Below are 25,459 nucleotides of genomic sequence, written 5' to 3' on the forward strand. Positions count from 1 at the left end.
CACTGTCCGGTTAGTTGTCGAGAAAGGTAAGGGAGCCTAAGTACCTTACTAACCGTTCATGTATGTGCATCAATGTACTACACTCCCACAAGGTGTACAGCGAAACACTAAAAAAGGAGTCGGGCTGGGAAGCTACTACGACTGCAAAAATAAAACCTGAAGAGTGTGAAGTAGATATAAAAAATGCTACAGTCCCTCCTTGGGCCTGAGCTGATCCCAGAAGCAGTGATACTGACCTCTTAGGGTCATTATAGCTCATAGGTTATTCACGAAATGGGTTAAAGGAGGGATGAGAATGGGGTACAAACACTTCTTAGCAATTCAGGTATATCCCTTCTTCAGGCGTTTATACGTAGCCCAAATTAAATTAGTCAAATAAAAAAAGATTCCTAGCATACACCAAATCCACAGAGCTCGCCAGTTTTACTCTTGCTTTCCCTTTAATACACCTCTCCTTTCTGTTAGTCCTAGACATGTCTTAACTCCCTTGTTCATTTTTCCTTCATCACAACTGCTGGGATGCAGCTTGACCCTCATCATCAGCACACACTGTTACTCCTGTTCAAGCACCTGCAAAGGCAGGCATTGGAAACAAACGCAAAGGAAATTGCACACATCAGTTTTGTTTTAAATAGTTTATTTCTTAATTTACATAAAGATATATTTATATATATTTATATATTTGGCTTTCTCTCTTATACTCTGAGGTTCACAATCAATTGCTCTTAAAAATAAAATAGCCTTTTAATTCTGAAATAACACAGAAAACTATTTTACCGGTGCTCTTGTATGACAAGAAAAAATACACTTTCATAAATCACATTTTCAAAGTGATTGTTAAGTGCTGGTTTGCAAACAATGAAACAAAAAGAGTAAACCAAATAATTAGCATTCAGGAGGTTAAAAAAGATGTTGGTTGATACTTTGTTCAATACATGACCTTTCCAGTTTTCGTCTGCAGAGGTGACATTGTGTAGGCAGCCACTTGGTCCTCCTCCAATTCTTTAAAAGCATAATTGCAACAAGTAAAACCTTCTAATGGAAAGAGATATGCAGGGATAGCTACAAAGCTCAAAGAGATGTTGGAGGACTAAGCTAGTAGTGCATTGTGAAGGGAATTCCTGCCTTAAATATAAATCACTGCCATGACAAGTTACTTTCCAACTCCTTGTAGAGTATTACATTGATTTAGGCGGGTGAGTAGCTAGTACTACATGTGGTACATTTACGGCCTCTAGAAATGCCAATGCAGCATGGCGCCTTGCAACTCCCGGCAACTGAGGGTCTCTTCGAAAGTGTGAATTTGGAATAGATCTGGTGGTCCTCAAGTTTAAGAAGGCTATCAGAGGGTTGTAATCCTCAGGTGTTGGTTGGAGGGTGATCAGTTCATTAGAATAGAATCCAGGTACATTTTCTATAGGTCAATAGTGGATCTAGGGTTCGAAGGCAACTTTAAAAGGCATTAACGTTACAATGAGCAATGAGTAAGTGTGCCCAAGATGTGCATGTGCCTGTTTTTCAACACTCACTGATCATACTAATAATGTGGAAGAGGTGTTAATCCAGCACCAAATTATGCCTTTTCTGCGCCATTTTAAATATCACAGCAAGTCAGAAAATGCCTGCATTGATGGATGGACCCAAACGACATCCTATTTTGCGACCTTAAAAATTCTAAGAATTAGTAGCACCACTTTTACTGCGATTGAATATTTCCATGGATACAAGATCACTATAGGGTCTAGAAATGGACGGTCAGGTATAGGTTCGACTCAGCTGTGACAGTGACTGATTGAACTGATACAACTTTACAATCAAGCTTGGTGGGAACCTGTCATGGTGTGGCTCAGGTGTACTTGACTTTATGATGGCATATCATTTGAAGAAAATACATGTATAGGCAGTGCTTTACATTGGCTGTAGGTACATGCCCTGCTTTCATTTCAAGGACAGAACACCAGCTCTTTACTTTGATGTCCCACTCTTTAAAGGTCTCAGTATGTGCGTCTCTCGCAGTCTACACAGTGACGAGGGAAGCAACTAGCAATAATATAACATAATAGTCTCTTGTCATGGGGTCGCCTTCAGCCAGCACTGCCTTTTTGTAGACCCAACCCTCTCTGTGTGCTGTAGGGCCAAGCTTAAAAGGAGAATGTGAAACTACAAGTCCCAGAATCCAAAGTGTTCTTGGTTAAAAAGCCACAGCTGTCTGAATGAGGTTGTTATTACATGAACCCACCTGTGTAGTTGTGAAGTGGATCCACCCCTGAAACCGATCTGTTTAAACAAACCAAAGCCTAGCAAATGCCTACACTTCTTCTGTTTTGAATTTTCGTAATTACTATAAAATAAGGGTGTTAGCTATAGCCATAAGTAATGTACACTTGTAATGAAGGATGCATTTTTAAACACAAACAGGTACCTCACATCTGATTTGGCAATGCATGGGATACAGAGATGTGTTTAGTGCACAAAGTACATGGTAAACTGCTGTTTGCATATTAACATCTATTCGTACAAAGATATATTGACTAAAGATGTCAGTCAATGCAAAGCATTAGGGGTCCTATATATTTTTAGCACTGCCAAAAGAAACACATATTTGTTACAATGTGATCATAGTGTTATTGTACTCGGTTAGTGAACAGAATTTAAACAATTAAAATAGAATAGACCGATTCAGCTAATTTTAAGTAACCACGATTGAGCCAGGATATGTATGTACCTTTGCCTGGTTACAAGAAACGAACATGCGCAGTCTTATGCACAGAGCCGAAAAGACACAAAGGAACTCATGAAGGCGATAACTGAACCAAGACAACGACAGCAGGTTACAATTACTCGATGTTTAGATGAGCTAAAAGGGAAAAACATTATCTGGTGCTTTTTTGGGGGATTTTTTTTTTTACTATCTTTCTAGATTTTAACAGAAGTATTAAAAAACAAATCTCTTTCGAGTAAATCTGTTTTATCTCCAGTGGGTAGCAGCAATGGAAAATAAATAACTCGATCGTCAAATAGTTTAGTCAGGATAAATCCACATCATCCACAAAGATAGCACTTTGTGAAGGTGGACTTACAGAATATATGAGTTAAAAAAATTAATTCCTGAGTGGTAGAGATAGCTTTACCAAGCAACTGTGAATCTATGTCTAATTGGAGGAAAGGCTATATGGGGCTTGCATCAGAGTGTGAATTTTGCAGCACTGCTCTTACATTTAATGCTAGACTATTCATGAATTCTATATAATGAAGCCTTTCGCTTTCCTTAAAGCCATATATACCTCCTGCTAAGGGAGATTAAAGAGTTGAGCACTTTTAAAAACGGTTGTGTGTAGAGTTGCTCTAAATGTAGTGGAATTCAAGAGCCCATGCATGAAATGTGTGTGCCAACATATGTCATGCATCTTTATGATCCAATGTGAAGGTTCTTGTCTACTAAGCCATAGCTGCTTCACAATACTGAATTGCGGCAGATGTATTCAATAGGCCATGACGTTTGCAAAAAGCACATTGTCTACAACACACAGTCATAAAAATGTGCTGATGTAAACGAAGCTGCATTTTCAATGTTATCCTCACTCCTGAATATCAGATCCAATCATTTATACCTGTTGTAAACCCCACCGAATAAATCTATTAGAATACACAAAGGGGTGCCTTGTCAGGGCAGTGATGCCTTCATCATTACTGGAGTGCAAGTGTGGCCGGGCTTAGACCTCGAGTTGTCTTAGAAATTGCTAGAGTAGCGCTAGAGAGACTGGATGGACTGAACTGGATATTGCTATTCCTATCTGTTCGCAACTTATAAGGAATTGTCCTTAGAATACATAACAAAACCACCAGTTAGAAAACACCATCCTTTTTAGAGAGCGTAATGCCAATATAGAAACACTTTTGACGGAAACATTTGACGATCTGGAAGTTTGAGAGAACTGAAAGAGTCTTCGACATATGAGAATTGTTACAAAGGTTCCTATAAAACAAAACTTCTTATGATTTTTCTAACAAGCTGGTTAACATAAATACTTGGTTTACCCCTTTCAAAATGAAACTGACTGCTAAATGTCTTATAAGCACCATATGTCTCAAAGAATACTTCTATGTATAATAATATATGCATTTGTTTTAAATAGTGCACAGTATATACTAATGGTACAGTCATTGAAAAATATTTTCCTGGAATTTTGGAGGAGAAATCAGAGAAGTGCTTTGGAAAAGCAATATCAGCATGTTGTAAGACAGAATAGCAGTTCATGTCCAATGGTGCAATGTCAAAAAGTACTATTCACTTTCAGAACCAGGCAGTTCCCATATCACCAAAACAGCATTGTTTTGACGTATGGAACACTTAACCAGTGCCAAAAATGGGTAACTTGATCTGTAGGACAGGAGATAGACAAAAGTGAAAAATTGCACTAACACTTGAGAGGCACCCAAACCAAAAGAAAGACATTCATATGAAAAACATAAAACACAGTTAAAAGTATCCCACAAAATGTTGCTGTGTTCATTAACGGGTGTTGAGAAATTGCTCTATTTTGTAGTTGACTCTAGCACAAAATATTACCAAACTATTGCAAAAGAGCATACAATGAAAGGAACTCTACGTGAGCCTGGAGTCTATGCAGATTTGTGCTCTTGGAGTCTGAACTTAGACGATAAATTTAGCAATAATTTTGTGGGGTGAGAATTATCTAGGAAACATAATTTTTTCACAGCAAATTTTCATAGACGTGTGAAGTTATTATAGGCACATGAAGTTATCGAATTGCTTGCGAGTATTACTAGAAATATTGGCCACGGTGCAACAATAGCACATTATTTAGTGATCAGAAGGCCCTTGTTGGAGTTTCTCTGTGTCTGAGTTGGTAGCACAGAATCTATATCTCGGTTCACGACATGAGATACACTTTATGTGTATCCCCGCTTTCTTTTTTACTAATGTTTTGCTGCGTCTTGTACTAGATATCTGTATTGTTAACTGTGCTACCTTTTGAATTGAGCTGAACGTACACTTCCACAAAGAAATTGTGATTAGCCATACATCCAGTTTGCATAGAAAACAAGATGGTGGGCTACTCATCTTATACAGTTTACAAATACCTTCTTAACAGGGCAGTTCGATGCATGTCCCTATCTGCCTGTATCTTACATTCAGTAAAACACTTTACAAAGATGCCTGAATCCATCTTCAATTGAACTGAATCACGCAAATTGATGACGAGCAATGATATGTGAACAGTATTCTCGCTACCTGGAGATAATGTCATGCTTCTTACAGCACCTAGTGATGATATGAATGCCAAAATCCAAGATTGATCTGTTTAGAAAAGTTCTCAGCTACTGGCTATCACCTTTTCTAATCACCCGGCATACAGTTTAAGTTATACTTCTTATTCTCTTCAATACTATTACGTGCAATTTTTAAAAACCTTGAACCGTGGCAGCTTCGGGCTTCTGACTGTGCCTGTCCCCATGTTTGAAATGGGAAGTTCTCGCGGGCGGACTAGGTGCCCATATACGCCTTTTGTTGACTGAGGCCTAATGTTGGTTGCTCATTTTGTTGCAAGACTATTTGAGGATCAACCCACCCCCAGACACTCTAAACTATACATGTAACTACAGTAGTGCTCTTATTTAACTGTGAATCAACTCTCTAAGTGATAATCTTTGGGGAGGATAAAAGAGTGTCATTTGCCTTCGCCTATGAACGCAACAAGGCAATAGGGGATGGTCTGTCTGCTACTTTCTCTATATTGTAACAATCTAACTATGCAACTAGCAAAATGTCTAATATGGTGTCAAACTTCAGAACTAGTCGGTCCCCAACAGCCATAGTGATGAAGGTGAAATTAAGAAGGCCAGCAAAATACAATATCATACGCTCTCAGAGTAGCCATCCTATACACAGTAGGTATTTCAGTAGGATAGAAAGACAATTTTAAATTGATAAATGGTGCATACCTTTGCCCTGACATTTTGTCTAAAAAAAGTTTTTAGATTTAGATAAAAACTTCAAAGGCTGTCCAAAAAAATTGGAAACCTGTTCTTGAATTTACTAATGCTAATCATAACAGGATCATATAGAAAAAAACACAAGGAGTAGTACTGAAATGAACACAGGCTATGTGGTTCTTCCAGAATGATACTTGTTTGGTTTAAAAAAATGTAAACCAAAGACTGGCTGAAAATTACATTATAAAATACATAAGCAAAAAATAATTCCTATTTGTCTTTTCCTTTTTTTTACAGTTGGCTCAATCTGGTCAACACATTTTCTGAAGCCTAGAAATAAATTGTGTGTGTATGTCTGTTCACTCCAGTGGCTGCATAACTGATGAAGAAGACAGTGAACATTTCTTTGTTCTCCCAAAACTGCAACCTGGAAAGCTGAGTTATAAAAAAAGATTGTCACACGTTAGTTCTGTGAGCGCTCCTTAAGGAGACTGTCGGAACTTGGTCTTTAGCACTGATTTTTTAAATACCTGACTTTGAGGCAGATGCTGTCCCATAAAGATATGTCTGTTGGAATCTTTCAAAACCATTCTTCATTTTTGTAGGATTTTGGATTCCATGGAATGTCCAGAACTTAAATAGCATTATATATGTATCTACAACTATGTATATATAGCTATATACAAATAACTAGACATAGAAGCATATCCAGCGACTTCAGTCAAGCCACAACACTTGTGTGTACATATGAAAAGTCCTCCTTGAGTTGTCAGCACTGAAGATTTGGCTTCGATGAAAGCCAGATGATATGTTTCGGCAGGAATCTGCAGGATGCTTGTTGATGGCTGGAGATGACGGAACCGAAAACTTTTTCTGGGCCTGCTAGAACTTCTTCAGGTAGCATCATATTAGATATGTAATAAGAGAGGCGACTATTCATTGTCCATCAAAAACAACTTGGAAATAGTTTAAAGTTTTAGCGTCTTTAAAGCTGCTGTACTCTGGTCATCGCTCCAAGTCCATTCGTGCTTGTGTTACATTTTGTATAGTAGTCTCTTTTGGAATGATTTTACTGATACCAAGTAAAGTTCCAGGAACAAACCGAGCTAATAGTTTCTCTCCCCTTTGTGTAATCCTGGATGTTAACAAGCATTCTGCAGACTTCATTCGATGTCCTCATCACTAAGAGGCCACCTGTGGATAGACAAGAAATAAGATTAGTCATTTTGTTAAGTACAATGACTTGAAAAGGCATAAATGATGCTTAGACTTCGTTATTAGTTCACATTGTAATTCTAGCCACAGTGGTAATCCAAATGATAAAATACAAATCACAAAACAGTGCAATGGTTTTACTATTTAACCGTTTGCTCTTTAAATAATCAACTAGATATTTAAGTGTCTTCAGGGTGGCCATGAGGCGCACAGCTTAATCTGAAGATTATCCTTTGACTGTATGATATTTTAGTCGTGTTAGTCCGACTAATATGTGTGTGGCCCAACATAGTACCGCTGGACCCTCCTGGGACCAGATTTTATTTTAGAAATGTAGTTTGCTTGATAAATTTGGAGGCGCTTTTGCTTCTTTCGATGTTACATTTATTGGAGAGAGGCCTTCAGCCTTGTTGAAAGATACTTGGAGAACCAGTCCCTAGTCCTTCAGGCGTACAGGTGATTGGTTGTCTGTTATTACAATCACAATCCCTCTTGTCCCTTTGAGAATCAAAGCATTCTGGGTCGGCTGACAAACTGATTCAGGATTCTACTAGATCACGGCTCGGTGCGCATGTCATTTTGAACCTGTCCGCTCACCACAATCTTTAGGAGTGTCTGTACTTTTTTGTTTTTAATATTTTGGTTTGGAAAATGCAGTGAGAGAGTCAGTCCAGTAAGTAATATATTTGGCCAAGTCTTAAAATGCAGGTGAATGCGTCACAAACATTTACTCTTCACATGTAGTTCACAAACTGTATGTTGGTCTCTAAAGCTCTAGAGATACACACGGTGCTCATAATGTAAAGTTGGCTTGGTTGCACATATGCTGTACCAGTCTGTCCATTAACCTGGCAACCTGTATGCTGATATAGCTTGAAATACATGCAATATTTTAATGGCAATAATTCTTAATGTCAAATTTGGAAATAAAAATGATTTACTATGGCTGTGGTGGTGAAATGTAACCTTCCCATCTGCTGACCAGTAAAACAAATGAAGGAAAAATATTTTGTGTGTGGTCACATGGACGGAAGCTAAGACATGGCTTGTAGCAAAAAACACTACGGACATATTTTAAAGCACGGTATGGCGGTGATAGGCCATGAAACCCTAAATACGGGTTATATTAAAGAGTAAATATATAGTTTGATGTTCCAGGTCAAAACCCTAGTCAGTTTATTTTTAGTGCAGGAGGCAAAAAAGAAGGCAATGGAAGCACACGAAAGGAAAGCAGAGGTAAGGTGGCAGTCTTAAGTCGCCACCTAGTGGTTGCTCTGAATTACAACAAAAGGCCATTCAAACAGCTTCAGTTATGTTGTAGTGGGCACTTCTGCTGCTCTGCCTCATAGGAGTGCATTGAAGTGCGTGTGAGTAGCAGTGCAACACTAACGAAGATGGTAAATTAGGTTAAACAGGTCTTTGCAATTAACAGATTTAAACTGCAGTTTAGGAATCTGGAACGCTGTAACTAATTTCCTACCTCTTAAATCCTGTGGGATCTTGTGTTCCTTAAAGCAGACACTGCGTTTGAGCTAGAAACCCTGGTAAAGTATGGTGATAGCACAGAATAAAGCCCTCAACACTTACTACCTCAAACTGTTCAATCAGTAAAAAAATGTTGATAGGACTTTCAGTGGTGTGGCCAGTGTGTCATTAACCCTAGTGCAGGAAGGAACTGGGCCCCATGGCTGCTGTTTGAATGATAGAATACAGCAATAATCAGGGTCACTAAGCCCCTCGGGACTCTGTCTCCTGTGCTACTGCACCTGTTGCACCAAAGGAAGCTACGCCCCTGAGGATGTTCTATCCAAATTCACAAAAAACTCACAGCTAACTGAAAACAGATAACCTCTCGCCCAGCCTCAAGAGTCATGTCAAATGCGCCATGCATTAATATTGACGACAAAGGCGAGGCCAGTATGCTCACTCTGTTACTTTAATAACAAGAGCCGCGCGCCCCCGGAAGCACTTTACTTGTTTACTTTTTCTTTCATTATTGATATCCGGTGTTCAGGCTGGGCGGGCTCTGCACAAGTGAAGAGTAGGGTAGCCCTGGTCTGCTGCTGCTGATAAGAACTGGCCGGGGCTGCCCCCTGCTGGCCAGGAGCCAGTCCTTCCCATCAGAGAGGCCATTTCAAACACTCTCAGGAAAGAGCAGCCGCTTAGCAGCACTTCCTGTGCAGACAGTCGGGCCCCGCCACGTGCTGCAAAGAGCTTTCTTGGAATTCCATTGCAATCAGGGAGGTGGCATTGAGCAGCTGACATGATGAGGGCACCCTGCCAACTTTTGGAACAAATACTAGCAAAATCAATAACTTGCAAAAAAGCCTGTTTCCGTGAAAACATGAAACAAATAAAAAATGCTTTTTTTAAACTATACATGTATTAATTACATTGAGGACTGAGTGCGTCATGATCTTGTGTACTTGTTAAATGTAAAATATTAATGTAGGCACTCCTTTGGAAGCGGAATGATACACCAAACTGCTAATGGCATGAGGTGAGACAGCCATGCTCCTCTGGCCAGAGCCCATTCCAAAGCCCATTCTATATATATTTTAAATAATGGGTAACAATAGGTCATGCAGACAGCTGTGCTGTCAAGCCAAACCTATAAATCCCTCGCACAATGATGAACAGCTATTTTAAAAGAACTTTTTTATCAGTGTTTTTAGACCAAAAAAATAGAAGTTTATGATTCACAAAACATCTACACATTATATGTTTATGCATAGATGTATATTGCCAAATTCCCCAAAGAATCTTCAGGTGTGTACCCGGAGAGCTACGCAGTTCATACATTTCCATCTGTACTCCTTATCTTCTATGCAGGAAAACTTGAGACAAAATGAGAATGTACACATTTTCCTTCTGTTTTCCTGCACAAGGAATACTTTTTTCACGCCCAGCTTGAGCGCTTACTCCAACAATTTTTGCACTGAAATTAAATGTGTTATGTTATGTTATGTTAGTAAGCACTTATAAAGTGCACCTACACCCAAGGGTTTCATGGCGCTGATACGTACTGAAGACTATTGCAGCCGAGGAACTAGGCATAAGCTTTCTCGAATAACCACGTTTTTAAGCCCTTTCTGAAGCTGAGAAGATTATTGCAACTTCTGAGCGTCGAGGGAGGGAATTCCAAAGGTTAGGGGCCAGGTGGGAAAAGCGACAGCCTCCCTGACATTTCCGTTTAAAAGATGAAGTAGTAAGCAGGGAGAGATGGGCTGAACGGAGGCTGCGCCGAGGAATGTATCTAGTAATCATAGTGCTGATAAATCTGGGACTTTTGCCATGCAAGGCCTTGAAGGCTAGGCAGCAGGACTTGAAGGTTACCCGTTGGGATATCGGGAGCCAGTGAAGTTGTGCCAAGCCAGGTCTAGCTGACTGCCACGTAGGTAGTTTAAGAATCAGTTTGACTGCCTGGTTCTGGACCATTTGGAGTCTTTTTTGTAGGTCGACAGGGAGACCGAGATAAATGGAATTAGAGAAGTCAAGCCGTAGAGGGTATGAGAGCTAACATCACCTGTATTACAGCTGAGTAGGTCAGCAGGTGTCTGATATTCCTGATTTTTCGCAGTTGGTGAATAGTGGAGGAGATCACTGCACCCACCTGACCACGAAGCGAGAGGTCAGCGTTGATTATGACCCCTAAGCTTTTCACAGAGGGAGAGGGGGAAGGAGGAGGTCGAGTTCCGTTGGCCAGAAATGCATGCCCCAACTGTCCTTGCTGTTCCCAGGCAGGACCAACTCCGTCTTGCCCGGTTTGAGCTTCAGGTGGTTCACGTCCATCCAACGCTGGATGTGAAGCATGGTTGATTGGAACTCAGTTGCGGCCTTGGGATAGCCGAGAGGGAATATGATCTGGAGATCATCGGCGTAGTTAAAGACAGTTATGTTTCTGTTTTTGAGTGAGTGAATCAACGGTCTCAGATATAGATTAAAGAGCACAGGGGACAAAGAGGAGCCCTGTGGGACCCCACAGGCGGAAAGGAGCTTGGGAGCAGTGAAATTTCCAAGCCTTCCAGCTTGGGTGCGATCAGCAAGGAAGGATTTAATCCACCCAAGTGCGGGTGCACGCAGGCCTGCTTGCTCGACACGGTGCAACAAGATGGAATGGTCGACTGTGTCGAACGCAGCCGACAAATCGAGGAGCACCAAAGCTTGATGGTCGCCTCTGTCAGCATTAGCTCTCAGGGTGTCGAGGACTGCGAGGATAACAGCCTCCGTAGAATGTGCCGGGCGGAAACCAGCTTGATTTGGCTCTAGGTAATCCGAACCCTCAATAAAGCTCGACACAGACCTGGCAACATGAGCCTCTAGTATTTTTGCCAGGAAAGGGAGGAGTGAAATAGGGCGGTAGTTGACAGGATTGCTAGGGTCCTCCCCAGGTTTTTTTATAAGGGGGACTACCGTTGCATGCTTGAAAGCCCTAGGAACCTTACCTTGGGCCAGGGATTCATTGAGAAGAGGGAGCACGCTCTGAGGCAAGGCGATAAATATCTCTTTGGAGACGTGCGGGGGACAGCAATCATCAGGTGATCCCGATTTGACACGGGTCATGAGTTCTGATAGCATTTTTGAACAGATGGGTTGAAGGGTATCTAAAGTGCAGTGATTGTTAAAAATATCATCCAAAGATCCCCAGTTTGTGGTGTTGGGGAGACTAGCTTTGATAGAAGAAATTTTGTCCAGAAAGAACGCATTCAGGGAGTTACAGAGATCTATAGTGGGAGCCTGAGTCGGCAAGGTTCTAGCATCATTGCATAGATCGTTCACAATGCTGAAGATTTCTTTGGGATTGTTATGAGCATTGAGTAATTTAGTGGAGAAGTAGACCTTTTTGGTGGTCAGGGTGTTTTTTTAATATTCTCTGCGGGCAGTGGCATATTTTTCCCTGTCTTCGGTTGAGTATCTTAATCTCCATTTTCTCTCAAATTGGCGCAGCTCGAGTCTTTGTGTTTTGAGGTCGGCGGAGTACCATTTATGCGCCTCAGAGTGGCGTGCACGGGAGAATTTGACAATTGGGGCGTGGGTGTTACTCGCGGAGAGTAGCCACTAGGTAACTTTGTTCTCCATAGAATTGATGTCCCAGCTAAAGGTGTTGAAATTCAGATTTAAATACAATTAAAAAAGTTTAAGTACACTAAAATGTTATGACTTTCCCGCTGTCGCTGCCACATATCTCACAACATGCATATTCCCACCTCTAACGCTAGGTTTATGATTTCTCAATGACATAAGTAGAATTTAGGGTTGCAAAATTCTATAAATTATGTTTTTTGCGAATCAAGATTTAGTCCCTTGTTGATTCTATATTAATTTCCCAATACCACTCTGAATCCTAGTGCACATTGACATAATTACGGCCATTACAGCCAGCTGCCAAATAGTGCCACTATCAACACCCACAAGAGGGCGCCAAATTGCTACAAATTACCTAAAAGTGGCCTTCCCGCTAGTGGAAAGGGAGAGCCCAAATTGCAAAAGATAATTTCTTAAGTCTTTGAAAATGCTTACACCGGTGCAGCAGTACATCAGAAGGTGCGGCAGAGCGTGCAATGAAGAAAATGCATCAGTGTGGCTTCAACTTATGGGTAGTCATCATGGCGGTGCAAGGCCTGTTAAAGAGGCGCTGCACTGAAGTGTCAGAGCAGTGGCAGAGATCTCTTATTAAGCTCACGCACCATGCCACCTTTTAACTGTTTATGTTACTGTAATCAAAGTCCAATTTTAACCTATGGGGTGCAAACCCGCTAAACACCTGTGGCCTTTTTTAACCAAATTGTTTTAAAGGTACTTTTTCTTCCTCGTCCTCCAGTGCACTAACATCAAGAACAATATACCGTGCTCATACAGTGGCGGCTCCTCCACTAAGGCAGAGAAGCATCACGTAATGTTATTATCATTTTATTTTTCCTTTTGCAGTCAGAGGCGGGGTGGGGCTGGCCAGAGCAGGGGGACGAGTTGTTTGCACTCCTTAAGTGCTCGTGACTGTTTGGCCCTCTGGGGCCGACCAAACAGTTCATGCGCACTTTGCATGTTCCCCACCAGGTTGCAGTACACAGCCTTCTCAGCAACATACACAGGCTCCCTGTCCCGTCTGAGCGCCGAACCATGGCATTTAGACCAATCACAGCACTTCAATGCAGTTTTGTGATTGGTTCAGGGGAGCCTGTGTGCCTGGATGGTTCCTGCAGCCAGCCAGGACAGAAAGTAGGAAGATGAAGAGGACGAGGACATAGGAGAGGCGGCAGCTGTCCATCCAGCTGTTTCAGGTAAGTCCATTTTTTTATTCACTCCCCCCAACCCCCTCCACCGCCCCACTACTCCCATCTGGTAGCAGCCGCTACTGGTGCTTAGTTTAAGCCGGTGGTTTCCGTTGCTCTGCACTGGCACTTAATTGGATTCTGGTGCTCGACACCAGCACTTAATTGTGAACACCACACTTATGACAGTCTGCCACGTGGTGGCGCTGCGGTTGTATCATGCAACCACGAATTGCCCAACTCTGCATGCCTAACTAAATATTGTTGTCTGAATAACGGCCGCGTCTTAACCATGCATTCTTTACCACGCATGCTTTATCACAAATTTTCGTGGTAAAGGCATGTTAGGTGGGGCTAAGGTCACCACCCTCCTCCACTGCCCTAACATACAAACTCCCCCCACCCCCCTCCCGCCCTAGGTGCAAATACCCCTACCCCCTCTGAACCCCCACGCTGTGTCCTCCCCCGTGCCCTGATGCCTAAAACCCTGTCCTTTAACCTGAACATGACTAGCCCTTACGCTGCCCTAAAACTGCCACCCACGCCTAAGCCCTAAAAACTATCCTGACTACTGATTCCCCTCCCCCTGCCATGAGTCCTAATGCCGGACCCCTAATTAAAACTACCCCAACAGTCCCCCAGCCCTAAAAACTACTCTGACCCCCCAGTCCTGAAAACTACCCCTGACCCCCAGCCCTGAAAATTAGCCCCAAACCCCTCAGCCCTGAAAACAACCTCCATCTCCCCAGCCCTTAAGACTAGCCCGAATCCCCCTGCCCAGAAAACTACCCCCGAACCCACCCCCAGCCCAGAAAACTACCCTGACCCAACCCCCAGCCCAAGAAACTGCCCCAGACCAAGCCCAGAAAATAACCCCAACCCCCAGCCTACAAAACTACCCGACCTACCACAACCCACAAAACTACCCCGACTCACCCCCCAGCCCACAGCTACCCCGACTCACCCCCAGGCCACAAAACAACCCCAACCCACCCCCACCCACAAAACATTCCCAATCCGCCCCCAGCCCACAAAACAACGCGACCCACCCCAGCTCACAATACTACCCGACCCCCCAGCCCACAAAAGTACCCTGACCCACCCCCAGAGCCCCACTTACCTCACCGCAGATCTCTCCCTGCTTCCGTCCAATGGAGCCCACAGCCCTCAAAAGATTCCCGACCCACCCCCAGCCCACAAAACATCCCGACCCACCCAGCAGCCCACAAAAGTACCCAGGCCCACCCCCAGCACGACTTACCTCACCTCTTCCTGCTTCCGTCCCTCCGTTCCGCAGCTATATCCCGCATATGCCTTAACCACACACATGCGTGGATAAGGCTTATGCGTGGTTACGGCATGCGTGGTAGGCCTTGCGGAGTCAGAACACTTGTGGTTTCGACTGCAGTGTTCCGAAAGTTTCCCTGGCGCTGCTCATCTAATTTAGAGGTGAGCAGAGCAATGGTTGTTTATGAATACAATATACATTCAAAATTACTACTTCAAGTTCAAGTTCAGAAATTTATATAGCGCACTACTCACCCAGAGGGTCTCAAGGCGCTTGGGGGAGGGGGATGCGTTTACTTATCGAATATCCAAGTTCTTAGTTGTTTTCCGAAGGAGAGGTGGTTCTGAGTAAGGCGGAGGTGGGTGGGGAGAGAATTCCAGGTCTTGGCCGCCAGGTAGGAGAAGGATCTGCCCCCATGGTGGATCTATGGATGCGTGAGATTGCGGCGAGGGATTGATTGGATGATCGTAGTTGGCGGGTGGGGGTGTAGAAGGACAGTCGCGTGTTGAGGCATTCGGGTCCGAGGTCGTAGAGGGCTTTGTGTGCGTGGGTGAGGAGACGAAACGTAATTCTCTTGTTGACGGGGAGACAGTGGAGGTCTTTCAGGTGACCGGAAATGTGAGCTTGACGAGGGATGCCCAGTATGAGTCTGGCTGAGGCATTTTGGATGCGTTGGAGTTTTTTCTGTAGTTTGGCTGTGGTTCCGGCGCAAAGGGTGTTTCCGTAATCCAGACGGCTGGTGACCAGGGCGTGGGTGACCGTCTTTCTTGTTTCGGTGGGGATCCAACGGAAGGCTTTTTTGAGCATGCGTAGGATGTTGAAGCAGGATGATGAGACGGCGTTGGCTTGTCTGGTCATCGAGAGGGAGGAGTCTAGGATGAAGCCCAGGTTACGTGCGTGATTCGTAGGTATGGGTGCGGTTCCCAGGGCCGGTGGCCACCAAGAGTTGTCCCAGGCGGAGGGGGATGAACCTAAGATGAGGACTTCCGTTTTGTCCGAGTTTAGTTTTAAGCGGCTGTTCTTCATCCACTCGGCTACTTCTTTCATTCCTTCGTGTAGGTTGGTTTTGGCGGTGTTTGGGTCCTTGGTGAGAGAGAGGATCAGCTGGGTGTCGTCTGCGTAGGAGATGATGTTGAGGTTGTGTTGGCGGGCGATGGATGCGTGGGGGCTCATGTATACGTGGAAGAGGGTGGGGCTGAGTGATGATCCTTGTGGTACGCCGCAGATGACTTCGGCGGCCTCTGATCTGAAAGGGGGAAGGCGGACTCTCTGGGTTCTTCCGGTGAGGAACGAGATGATCCAGTCCAGTGCTTTTCCTTGTATTCCGACGTTGTTGAGACTTCCTGCCTCCTCAGCCATTCCTTTAGCTTTGGGGACCTGGAATAATCTGAACTGTCGCATTAGCAGGCGAGAGAGATGGTTAGTAGCTGTTTTGGTCAGGACTGGATTGCCCGGATCCGGCATCAGGTGTTTCCCGGGAGGCTGGGAGGGTGGGAGCCGGTTTTGTTACTGGAGTCAGGTTTTGCAGCAGTGCTGCAATATTGGCCCCAGTAACAAAATGAGCACATAAGCATTTCCAGCCTCCGGGGCCAGGCAGTGCTTCCCCAGGGATAGTCCGAGAAAATTTCATGGGCTGCTTTGGGTTCTCAGTCTGGCCCTGGTTTTGGTACCATCATTGGCAGCATTGACAGGGCAATGGGTGATGCCAGGGCAAGACTGGGCACCGAAACCGGCCCTGGCAAACTGCTCTGTGGGTCAGAGGGGTGCGGCCGAGCTGTTTGCTTGGGCCTGTTTCGGCTGATTTTGTTACAGAGGGCCGTTATTGCCAGCCCCCTGTAACAAAAACACCCCCCGCCCCCCACAGACCCAAAACTGGCCCCCACCCTGGCAGATCACCTGAGAAATGCCCAGTGCCCGCTACGGCCAGTCCAACCATGGGTGGTGCAAGCTGCAGTGGCCTCCTGGTTAGGGCCCTGGCACTTACTATTTTACAAAGTAAGCACTGACAATATATGCATGGTGAACTTTATAATAAACATGGAAGATTGTGGGCGTGTGCCCCACTGCCTTCAATAACATGGAACTCCCTTCCTATCACCTACGATAGACCCAGGACCTGCTGACCTCAGGAGACTTCTCAAGACCTGGCTGTTTGATCAGTAGCCGCTCCCCCCCACCCCCCCCCCCGCACCTTGAGACCCTGACTGGTGAGTAGTGCGCTTTACAAATGTTTGATTGATTGTTAACACGGCTTTGGGGGCGTAGGAAAGGCGGGACAGAGAAACTTCTAGATTTTAGGCCCAGAACTGAGAACGGTTACTGTAGAATGGTGAGGCCCAGCAAGGGTTGTGCATTCATGCGTGTCAGGGCCACAGCTCCCAAACAGGCTATATGAGCACTGAAGCTAATATGCAAAATACATTTAAATTAGATTTTCAAATCTTCATAGCCGTGCTGGCAACCTTAGAGATCGCGCGTGATGACAAATACAAATCTAGGTAGCTCACTCTCGGGAAGGAAAGCGCCTGAAATAGAAATGTTTACTGTTGCAATAATGCATGGTTTGTGCAGCTGAAAAATAATGTTAATGGCTTTCTGTCCCAGACTTAGGCGCTGGAAGTTGGGATAACCATGCTTTAGCTCAGAAGGTGAATGAGCATTAAAGGTGCCTTTAAAATGTTCCTTTATCTTGTTGCTGTGCTGTGTGTTCAAAGACCGAGGTCAAATGTCAGACTGTCTTCTGTCAAATTGTTGCCTTTTTGGAAACTGGGTTTACTTTTATTTCTCTGCCTGCTAAGTGAGAGGATTTTGTAAAAGTCACTTATGTGACAATCTTGCAGGATGGAAAGGACAGAAATGCCGAAAGTGAAATGATAGGATGTTTGTTTTTCTCACACATTTAAATACCTGCAAAAGAACTATACACTTATTTCTAAATATAGCAGCAATTAGCACAGCACAAATGAAGCACATTTTTTGTAATTGTGAAGTGTGATGGAAACAAAGATTTTAATGGGATCAAAACAAATCAATACACTTTACTTGGTGATGCGCAAAGGATAAATGTTTGCTGAAACCCGATTTCTATGCATTATCAATTGGGCGATCTATAGTTTTACAAGCAAAACAGCATGTGCGTACACATTTAGTAGGCATTTATTGGCCATTTCAACAGAAAATGTGCTGTCTGTAAATGACAATACACCACCGCACCCATGATCCTAAATGCAGCACCGGAGCCAAACCACACCCTGACCGCTCACCTGCTGAATGGTCATGGCACATTTGCACATTTACTTCACTTGTTCTAGGTGCGATTCTTGGATTTTCACAATCCATCTGAATTCAGTGGTGTAACACTAATAACAGCACCCCCACTCTGAAAATTGTTCCAGCCAGCACCACTGATCCCAGAGTAGGTTCTGAGCCCCAAAAGACACTTCCTCTCGCCATGTGCACCCAGACTTAGAAAGACATCTCGGTAAAAGGATCACATTTGCCGTCTGTTGGAATCACTGATTCCAACAGCTCTTCTGAGCACAAACAGGGGACTCATTAGCAAAGTAATATTGTTTTTTCTGCTCACTGATTGCTTACCTTATCAGGCTTTCACAGCAGCTGGTGGCATCATTAGTTGAGTCACCCTAAAAATGCAAATGTCTAATTAGAGACATCAGGATGAAATGCATACAAAATATCCAAGTGCCAAAGAGCTGTCATTTCACAAAGCTTGAATAACTAAGCGGGTGCCTGTCCAACAGTACTTGTTGAGAAGGCGCTACACAACACCAGTACACCTCTCAACACCTGGAAGACTAGAAAGAGGTGCTAAGGGATCACTGGACTCCATAAAGTATGAGATCTCATTCACCAGTGGCTGTGAAAGGTGGCAAACAGTGAAAGGTCGGTGCTGCAGACAGAGGCCAGCCATGGTGTCCCAGCACCTGGCGAAGGCTGTGCACATTCAAGGTGTCTTCTGGGTGCATTCTCCACTTCAAAGCTGACACGTGAAAGATATGTGGCCTACAATATAGCTTGTTAATTGTGGAACCAAGATACCTATGTTCTACCCTCCCCTCATTTGACCAATATGTTTGATCCTGGGCAAAGCATTTTATTTTCCTCCGCTTTAAATTCTATTGTGTTTCTTGGAAGAAAGGTAAACACAAGAGGTAGATGCTGTAAACTAAAGGGACGGTATTTGCATTTAGCAGGCATCAGACCTTCTCCCAGGCCACCTTTTCAATTTTTCCTCACCCTATAGACATACTTAAAGCTTCGAAGAAGGTTTTCCAACATGCATCCAAGAGGACCGTATTCATACTATATTTGTCAGGATATCAAAAAAGCATACATTTACATAGAATGAATCAGCATGGCAATACCAGACCTAGTCAAAGATCTTGAAACCCTGGCATGGATCCAGCACCCATCGGCCTACATTGGACTTCCTTGTCTTGGAAGGTCCTCTCCTTACAGATATGCTGTATATGTGTTCTTGCTCTCTTGTCTGAGGTCTGGCCAGAGAGCAGTATATAACTTCGTGCTTTGAATAACATTATGGTCACAGTACCTGGGACGTGCTCCCAACCTGGCCCTAAGTAAAGGGTTGCAGGGCAAATGCCACTGCCCCACAAGTAATCAACACACTAAGGAAGCTGAAACCATTCTTGCCAGCCAACGATTTCAAGTTGGCAGTACTAGCGCTAGTTATCCCTCGGATGGAGTACGGAAGTGTATCCTTGTGTGGCCTTCCTAAAGCTACAACTGCACCCCTAAGAGCCTCAATAAATGCAGCAGCGAGACTCGTCACTGGTTCGAAAAGAAGCGCACATATCTCCCCAGACTTAAAAGCCTTGAACTGGCTATCCGCTTGAAGACAGAATTCACCTAACAATAGCATGCATGACGCATAGGGCCTTACACCACAGATCACCCAGCTACCTCTCACAGAAGCTGACGATCTCGGGTGGGACAAGAGCCTCAAGAAGTGCTGAAAACCTGCTACTGAAACCTCAAAGATTTAACAGGAAGAAAACATATAAACAAACCTTCACTGGGATGGCGCCCAAGATATGAAACTCACTTCCCACAGAAACCAGACTGAATGCCTCTACGGTTTCATTAAAAAAGGAAGTGAAAGTGTTCCTCATGGCGAAACTCACCTACTCATAGACTAAAGAATCTCAGAGACCAATCATCTCCTTACCATTAACTCTTACTTCGACAAGGGGCCTTCTAGACTTTCTAGGCACGCTTTCTGACCGCGACCTAACTCAACGGTTATATGTTGTTCCTGTACCCTAATGTTTCACTTTGCTCTTTTTGTAATGTATACTTGATGTGCCTACATTTATTCGTTTGTATATCCAGCATGACTTAATGTAAAGCGCTCTGATATCCGCAAGGATCTTGTTCGCGCTATATAAGACCTTCAAAATAAATAAATAAATAAATAAATTGGCTCAACTTAGCCAACACTTTATTAAGGCTATTTGACCTATAGACAGTGTAGGCTGGGAATATCAGATCTGAAATATCGACAGGTCACAATATTGTGACCACAATATTGAGGGACAAAATATCAAAAAGAAAGTTTGAATGCATTTTCTATATCTAACTCCACAAAAAGGTACCTTGGTGAAACACGTACATAAGTATGTAAACTTGGGGTTAAGAATAGTAAACCTGTACCTCCTTCCTTGTACTTAGATTTTTTATATTTGTTCCTCAATATTGTGGTCATTATATCGTGGCGTGTCGATATTTCAGATTAGATATTCTCTACTACGATCCTTCTGACTTGTACAGTGCACGTGATGTTTACTGATGAACTCGCAGCCAGACTGAGATGGTGTCAGCCTTGTGAATGATGTGTAGTAGAACCTTACATTGTGAACTCAGGGTATGGCAGTCATGTTGACGCTAAACAGGTGACCACAAAACCCTCAGATTCACAACTTCAGACCCCTAACTTTCTTGTGATTGAATGAGAACTTTGTACTAATGTATTAAAAATGGTATGGACTCCAATGAGGTATCAGACAGGAGGGTCAGAATGAAGGACACATTAGATCTTATTATATGTACAATGTGCAGTAAGTACAAGTCTTCGGCTCTACCCGCAAACATGGTTGGAGAAATTCCTTCTCTGTTATAGAGTGAGACTGCGCCAATAACCACAGTACGTACAAAACAACATTTTATCAGGACAACTGATTACAACAAAAAGTCTCTGCCTCGGAATGAGACCACATTAGAGCTTAACCCCTCCCATGCTCGTGACGGAACCGTTCCGAGCCTCGGGTGGGCTGTGCTGGTGACGGAACGGGTCTGTCACGGCCCGCTCGCCGCGTCTGCGCGGCGCGAATTCCGCGCCTGCGCTGACGTTCAAATGGGCGGGTGGAGCCATGACGGAACCGTTCCGTCACAAGCACAGCTCACCCGAGGGCCGTGACGGAGCGGTTCCGTCACGAGCACGGGACCGCCGCGCGGCCCCGCCTCCCCGCCTCCCCCTTAGCGCTGCGGCGGAATAGCCGCCGCAGCGAAGGGGTTAATATAAGTAATACAAGTTTTCGGATATACGCGGCAAACAGGGTAACTGAGCACCATCGCTTTCATTGTTTCTACTGACACCCTTGTATCCTTAATAAAGATGCACATTCAAGACGCCACACCAAAAACTAAGCCCCTTGAAAGTCGCTGCGGCTCTATTAGGAGCTAGAGGACTGCTATTACTGCATTCCATTAGTGAACTTAGGAGATTCACTCCAAATACCCCGGGTATATCAGCTCTAATACCACTCAGGGCACAGCTATGAAATTGGTATGGCTATACTCTTGGAGGCATCTACATTAGGTGTCATTGTCCCATGGTCCTGAAGAAGCTGCCATTAATATACAAGCAGTGAAACATGTCGACCCCGACATGTCCGATGGTTTTAATATGTACTACCCTTAAAAGCCTAGCTGTGTTTTTGAGACACGCTTTTGGATAAGCAAAACCTTTTTGCACCTTTCACGTTGAGGACACACGTGTACACTGTTACAAATCCACCCACGTCACACCAAGAAGTCATGTTGGCGCGAATGGTTGCACAGGAGGTCTACCACTCATTGCAAAGCATGAGCATATTAGTGTGGAGAAAGTCACTGACCCCACCCTGATGCAGGGCAGGCTCCTCTCACAGAGGGATTGCATCATTGAAAACACAGCATCTGAGTATCTGTGTATCCCTTGGCTGCTCCTCCGAGGGGCCTCATTCACCACCAGCCTTCCTGTTAGTAGCAGAAACAGGACTGTAGCATACAAACACAGTGATGTACCCTTGGCTGCTCCTCTAAGGTGCCTTCTTAAGCATCACGCTTCCTCTTACGAGTAGAAACACGACTCTAGCATACACACATAGGGGTGTACCCGTGGTTGCTACTCTGAAGCAACTCCTTCACCACTAGCCTTCCGCTTAGGAGTAGAAACACGACTCTAGCATACACACATATTGGTGTGTCCCGGGTTCAGTAAACGATAGACCTTATAAACCGACAGCCTGGTTTCAATAATGTATTCACCCCATTGATGTCAGTCCCAGAGGATAGCAATGCAGGCAACCATTACTTTCTAGGGCTCATAACATATTAGCAGGATTATTACTTAGCTCACACCCCAACATTAGATGCATTGTCAGCAACTAAAGCGATAAATTAAATATCAGCATGCATGCAGAGTAGGTCTACTCAAAGCACCACATGCACACTCACTATTTCAGCCTCAAACACGTGTCCCAAACCTGAGCACGGAACTTGTTATTTATTTTATGGCATAGCACACCACGAGGACCTTGGTTACAGCGCACAGATGAAAAATAGGCATTTCACCGTTTCAGCGGGAGCGGCACACGTTTCAGCGGGAGCGGCACACTGGGAGGAGCGTTCAGCTCTGGGATGGTCATTCTCTGGATTCAGGCGATGGATGTACTATATGTGATGTCTCTAAGAGAGTGCTGTTGAGGTCCTTCTTGAAAGTGGAGATTGATCTAATATTTATAGAAGAACATCCATAGAAAGAATGAGGCTGGAGGTCTTACTAAATCTGGCTGTGTGCACCTTGAGCTAGGCCAGGGTTCTTGGCGTTTGGTTTCTGGCAGACATCTGATGTGTTTGAGATAGATGTCTGAGCTTGATGGCGCGCATCCCCTTGTAGGCTGCATGTGTCTTCTTGTACGCTGCGCGATGCTAAAGCAGAAGCCATCCTGCCGAGACGGCTCCCAGCTTCCTTTACGATGCGACAATGGATCGAGTCCGTGGACAGAGTGCCGAAGTAGGCCTCTTCCCTGAAGCTGCAGAGTGCTTTACGTCTAACTGCGCCTTGGTTCCCCGGAGACACCGATGGCTTGCTGCACCAGCCCCAACTAACGTCAGCAATTTTACAAGAAATCATTGATTTTCCATACCAGGTTCACTTAAGAGTTTTACCTCGTGATCGTGTACATTTAGCGAAAGGCAAAATGGAGGAATGTCTCTGAAGGTCATGAGTACCCAATTACACAAAAAACAACAGCAAGGCGCATCCCAGCTCCACTGATTAGTCGTGACAAGCAGTGTCCAGGGCACCTCAAATAAGGACTATTAGCGGCGTAATATTCCCAAATCCAGCAGCCTGTCACTTTCTATTTAATGCGTGACTAACTAAAGGGTCTCTGCTTAATGTGCGATGTCCCTGGGCGGCTTCGTGTCAGTGAGAGTGTGCCCTCCCCCGAGGGAGCGCAGGGGGAGATCTCACTCTCCAGCAGGGGTGGGGAGCTTTGCAAAGAGCTTTCAGAGCCCCAGGGGACCCCTACAGTGTTTGCTGTCAACCTCAGTCATGTCAGGAGGTCTAGGGGCTGCTTTTATTGTCCTAATATGATCAAAAGATGTGTACGTTGCGTGGAAACAGAGGCTCAGGCAAAAATGTAAACTAGTGTGTACAGAAAAACTGCCAATATTTAGAGCACCTGTTCTTCAATCCTGAAATCAGTCATAATTCCAATTTTAGGTTAAATGCCTGAGTCTTATTTTATTTAATTTAATTTTTTTAATTGTATTTGTTTTTATGTAATAGTATCTACTTTATTTATTATTTTATTTCATTTTGTTTTTCCGGTTTTGCTTTAAGGTTTTGGGAGTCATTACACAAACAACCTTTCTCTCTTTTAGAAAAGCTTTGACATCTCACCTTGGATAACCTAAAAATGGCTAACAATCCTTCCGCATTGCTCTTTTGCTTTACTCCCTCTTGGTTAATCTTTCCCATACATTGGTTTTGTTTGTAAGATGCCAGCCCTGCTATATGCAAAGCTCCCTGATACCCTGTGGTGCACTCTGTGCTTATAAAACCGTTAAAAATAAATGAATGTGAACAATGCGTAATACATCCCCTCGTCTCCATGTAGCTGCAATGTGTGTTCAAACTACAGCTGGAAAATTGAGTCGCAGGGATTAGGGATTGGCAAAATATTTTTTCCCATCGCAGTAAGTGAATGCGATACAGCAGGTGATAATGCTGTTTCTTCAAAAAAACGTTTCCAGCAGGGGAGCCTGATTGCAGTGTCTGTAACTATAGGAGTCTGTGACTATCATGGGGTAATTGGGGCATGCTTGGGTCACCACTGCCGATCCAGCACTGAAGGCAGTCTCCAAGCCCAGACCGCTGGGAAAATACCTGAGTGGCAGAATGACCAGTCCAGTCCAGTCCAGCCCTGCAGCTGCCTGCCAGAAACACCTTTGTGTCCTTAACACTGATCTGCCCTCATTAAGACCCTCAAAAGTGAAACAGAAACAATTTCTAACACTTCGAAATCCAGAGTACAAGGCGCTTAAGACCTATATATCCTTTCTTGGCGTCGGTGATGTTCTAGACTGCAGTGTGGACGGGTTCAAATACCCTTTACACAGGCCAGGAGGAGTGTTCACCCTTCTTTTGTGTTGTCAACGTGGACACTACACTGTTATGTTCAAGTCATTGTACATTGTTCAACATGGCTACAACAAGTGTTGACATGGCGTGTACACAATTAAAATCCTGAGGTGGTAAGTTGGACATGTCTGCATCCTAACCTGGTATGCTCATCCCTAGATCAAATCTGGACCCTGGCTGCGGTGTGCGCATGCCCAAGGACAAAGCACCCTCACTGCGTTTGTATGACTTTACAACGCATTCCGTTGTAATGCATGCCTTTACCACGCATACGTTACAACGCGAATGCAATCACCACGCATATCCTTTACCACGAAAATTCCTTTTACATGCATACTTTTACAACGATTTTCGTTGTAAAAGTATGCATGTAAATGGTATTTTCAGGTTAAAGGATTTTCACCCTAATAATGTACCTTTTTAATTTACCTCTCCGCGACACCACCCGCTCATTCCTCCTTACCTCCCCTCTCCTTGGTTTTCTGTGGTGACGTTGTACGTCATTAAGAGGAAGTGTTTTTCCGTTTCCTCTTATGACGCCGATTGCCTTCACATCTTTTTTTTTTTCAGAAACAGGTGCTTTTTTTTCTTTTTAAACCTACGCTTTTTTTGTGTGGGGGTGAGGAGACCCCCACAAGACACCCCCCCCTTTTTTTACTTTAGCACACATGCCTTCACTACGTATTTCGTAGTTAAAGTATGCGTGGTAAAGGCTTCTCGTTGTAACCACGCATGCGTTGTAATGCACCCAGCTGCTCCTCCCTCCCGGCTCCTTAC

At 44.2% G+C, this 25,459-nt stretch overlaps 1 protein-coding gene across 2 annotated transcripts in view; it reads right to left on the reverse strand.

Annotated features, from left to right (window-relative positions):
• Positions 1-620: 620 nt before the first annotated feature.
• The window catches only part of SPNS2 (SPNS lysolipid transporter 2, sphingosine-1-phosphate), a 296,234-nt gene continuing 271,395 nt past the window's right edge, over positions 621-25,459 (reverse strand). Inside the window, exons 12-13 of one of the 2 annotated variants that reach the window (XM_078679449.1) lie at positions 18,328-18,374; positions 621-7,152 (exon numbers count right to left, since the gene is read on the reverse strand). In XM_078679449.1, coding sequence (XP_078535575.1) covers positions 18,332-18,374 — 43 coding nt within the window. In that variant the 3' untranslated portion in view covers positions 621-7,152; positions 18,328-18,331. The remainder of the gene's footprint in view (positions 7,153-18,327; positions 18,375-25,459) is intronic. The other variant, XM_078679450.1, reaches the window with a different exon arrangement.

This window comes from Lissotriton helveticus, chromosome 3_1 (genome assembly GCF_964261635.1).
Source record: "Lissotriton helveticus chromosome 3_1, aLisHel1.1, whole genome shotgun sequence".
Classification (NCBI taxonomy): domain Eukaryota; kingdom Metazoa; phylum Chordata; class Amphibia; order Caudata; family Salamandridae; genus Lissotriton; species Lissotriton helveticus.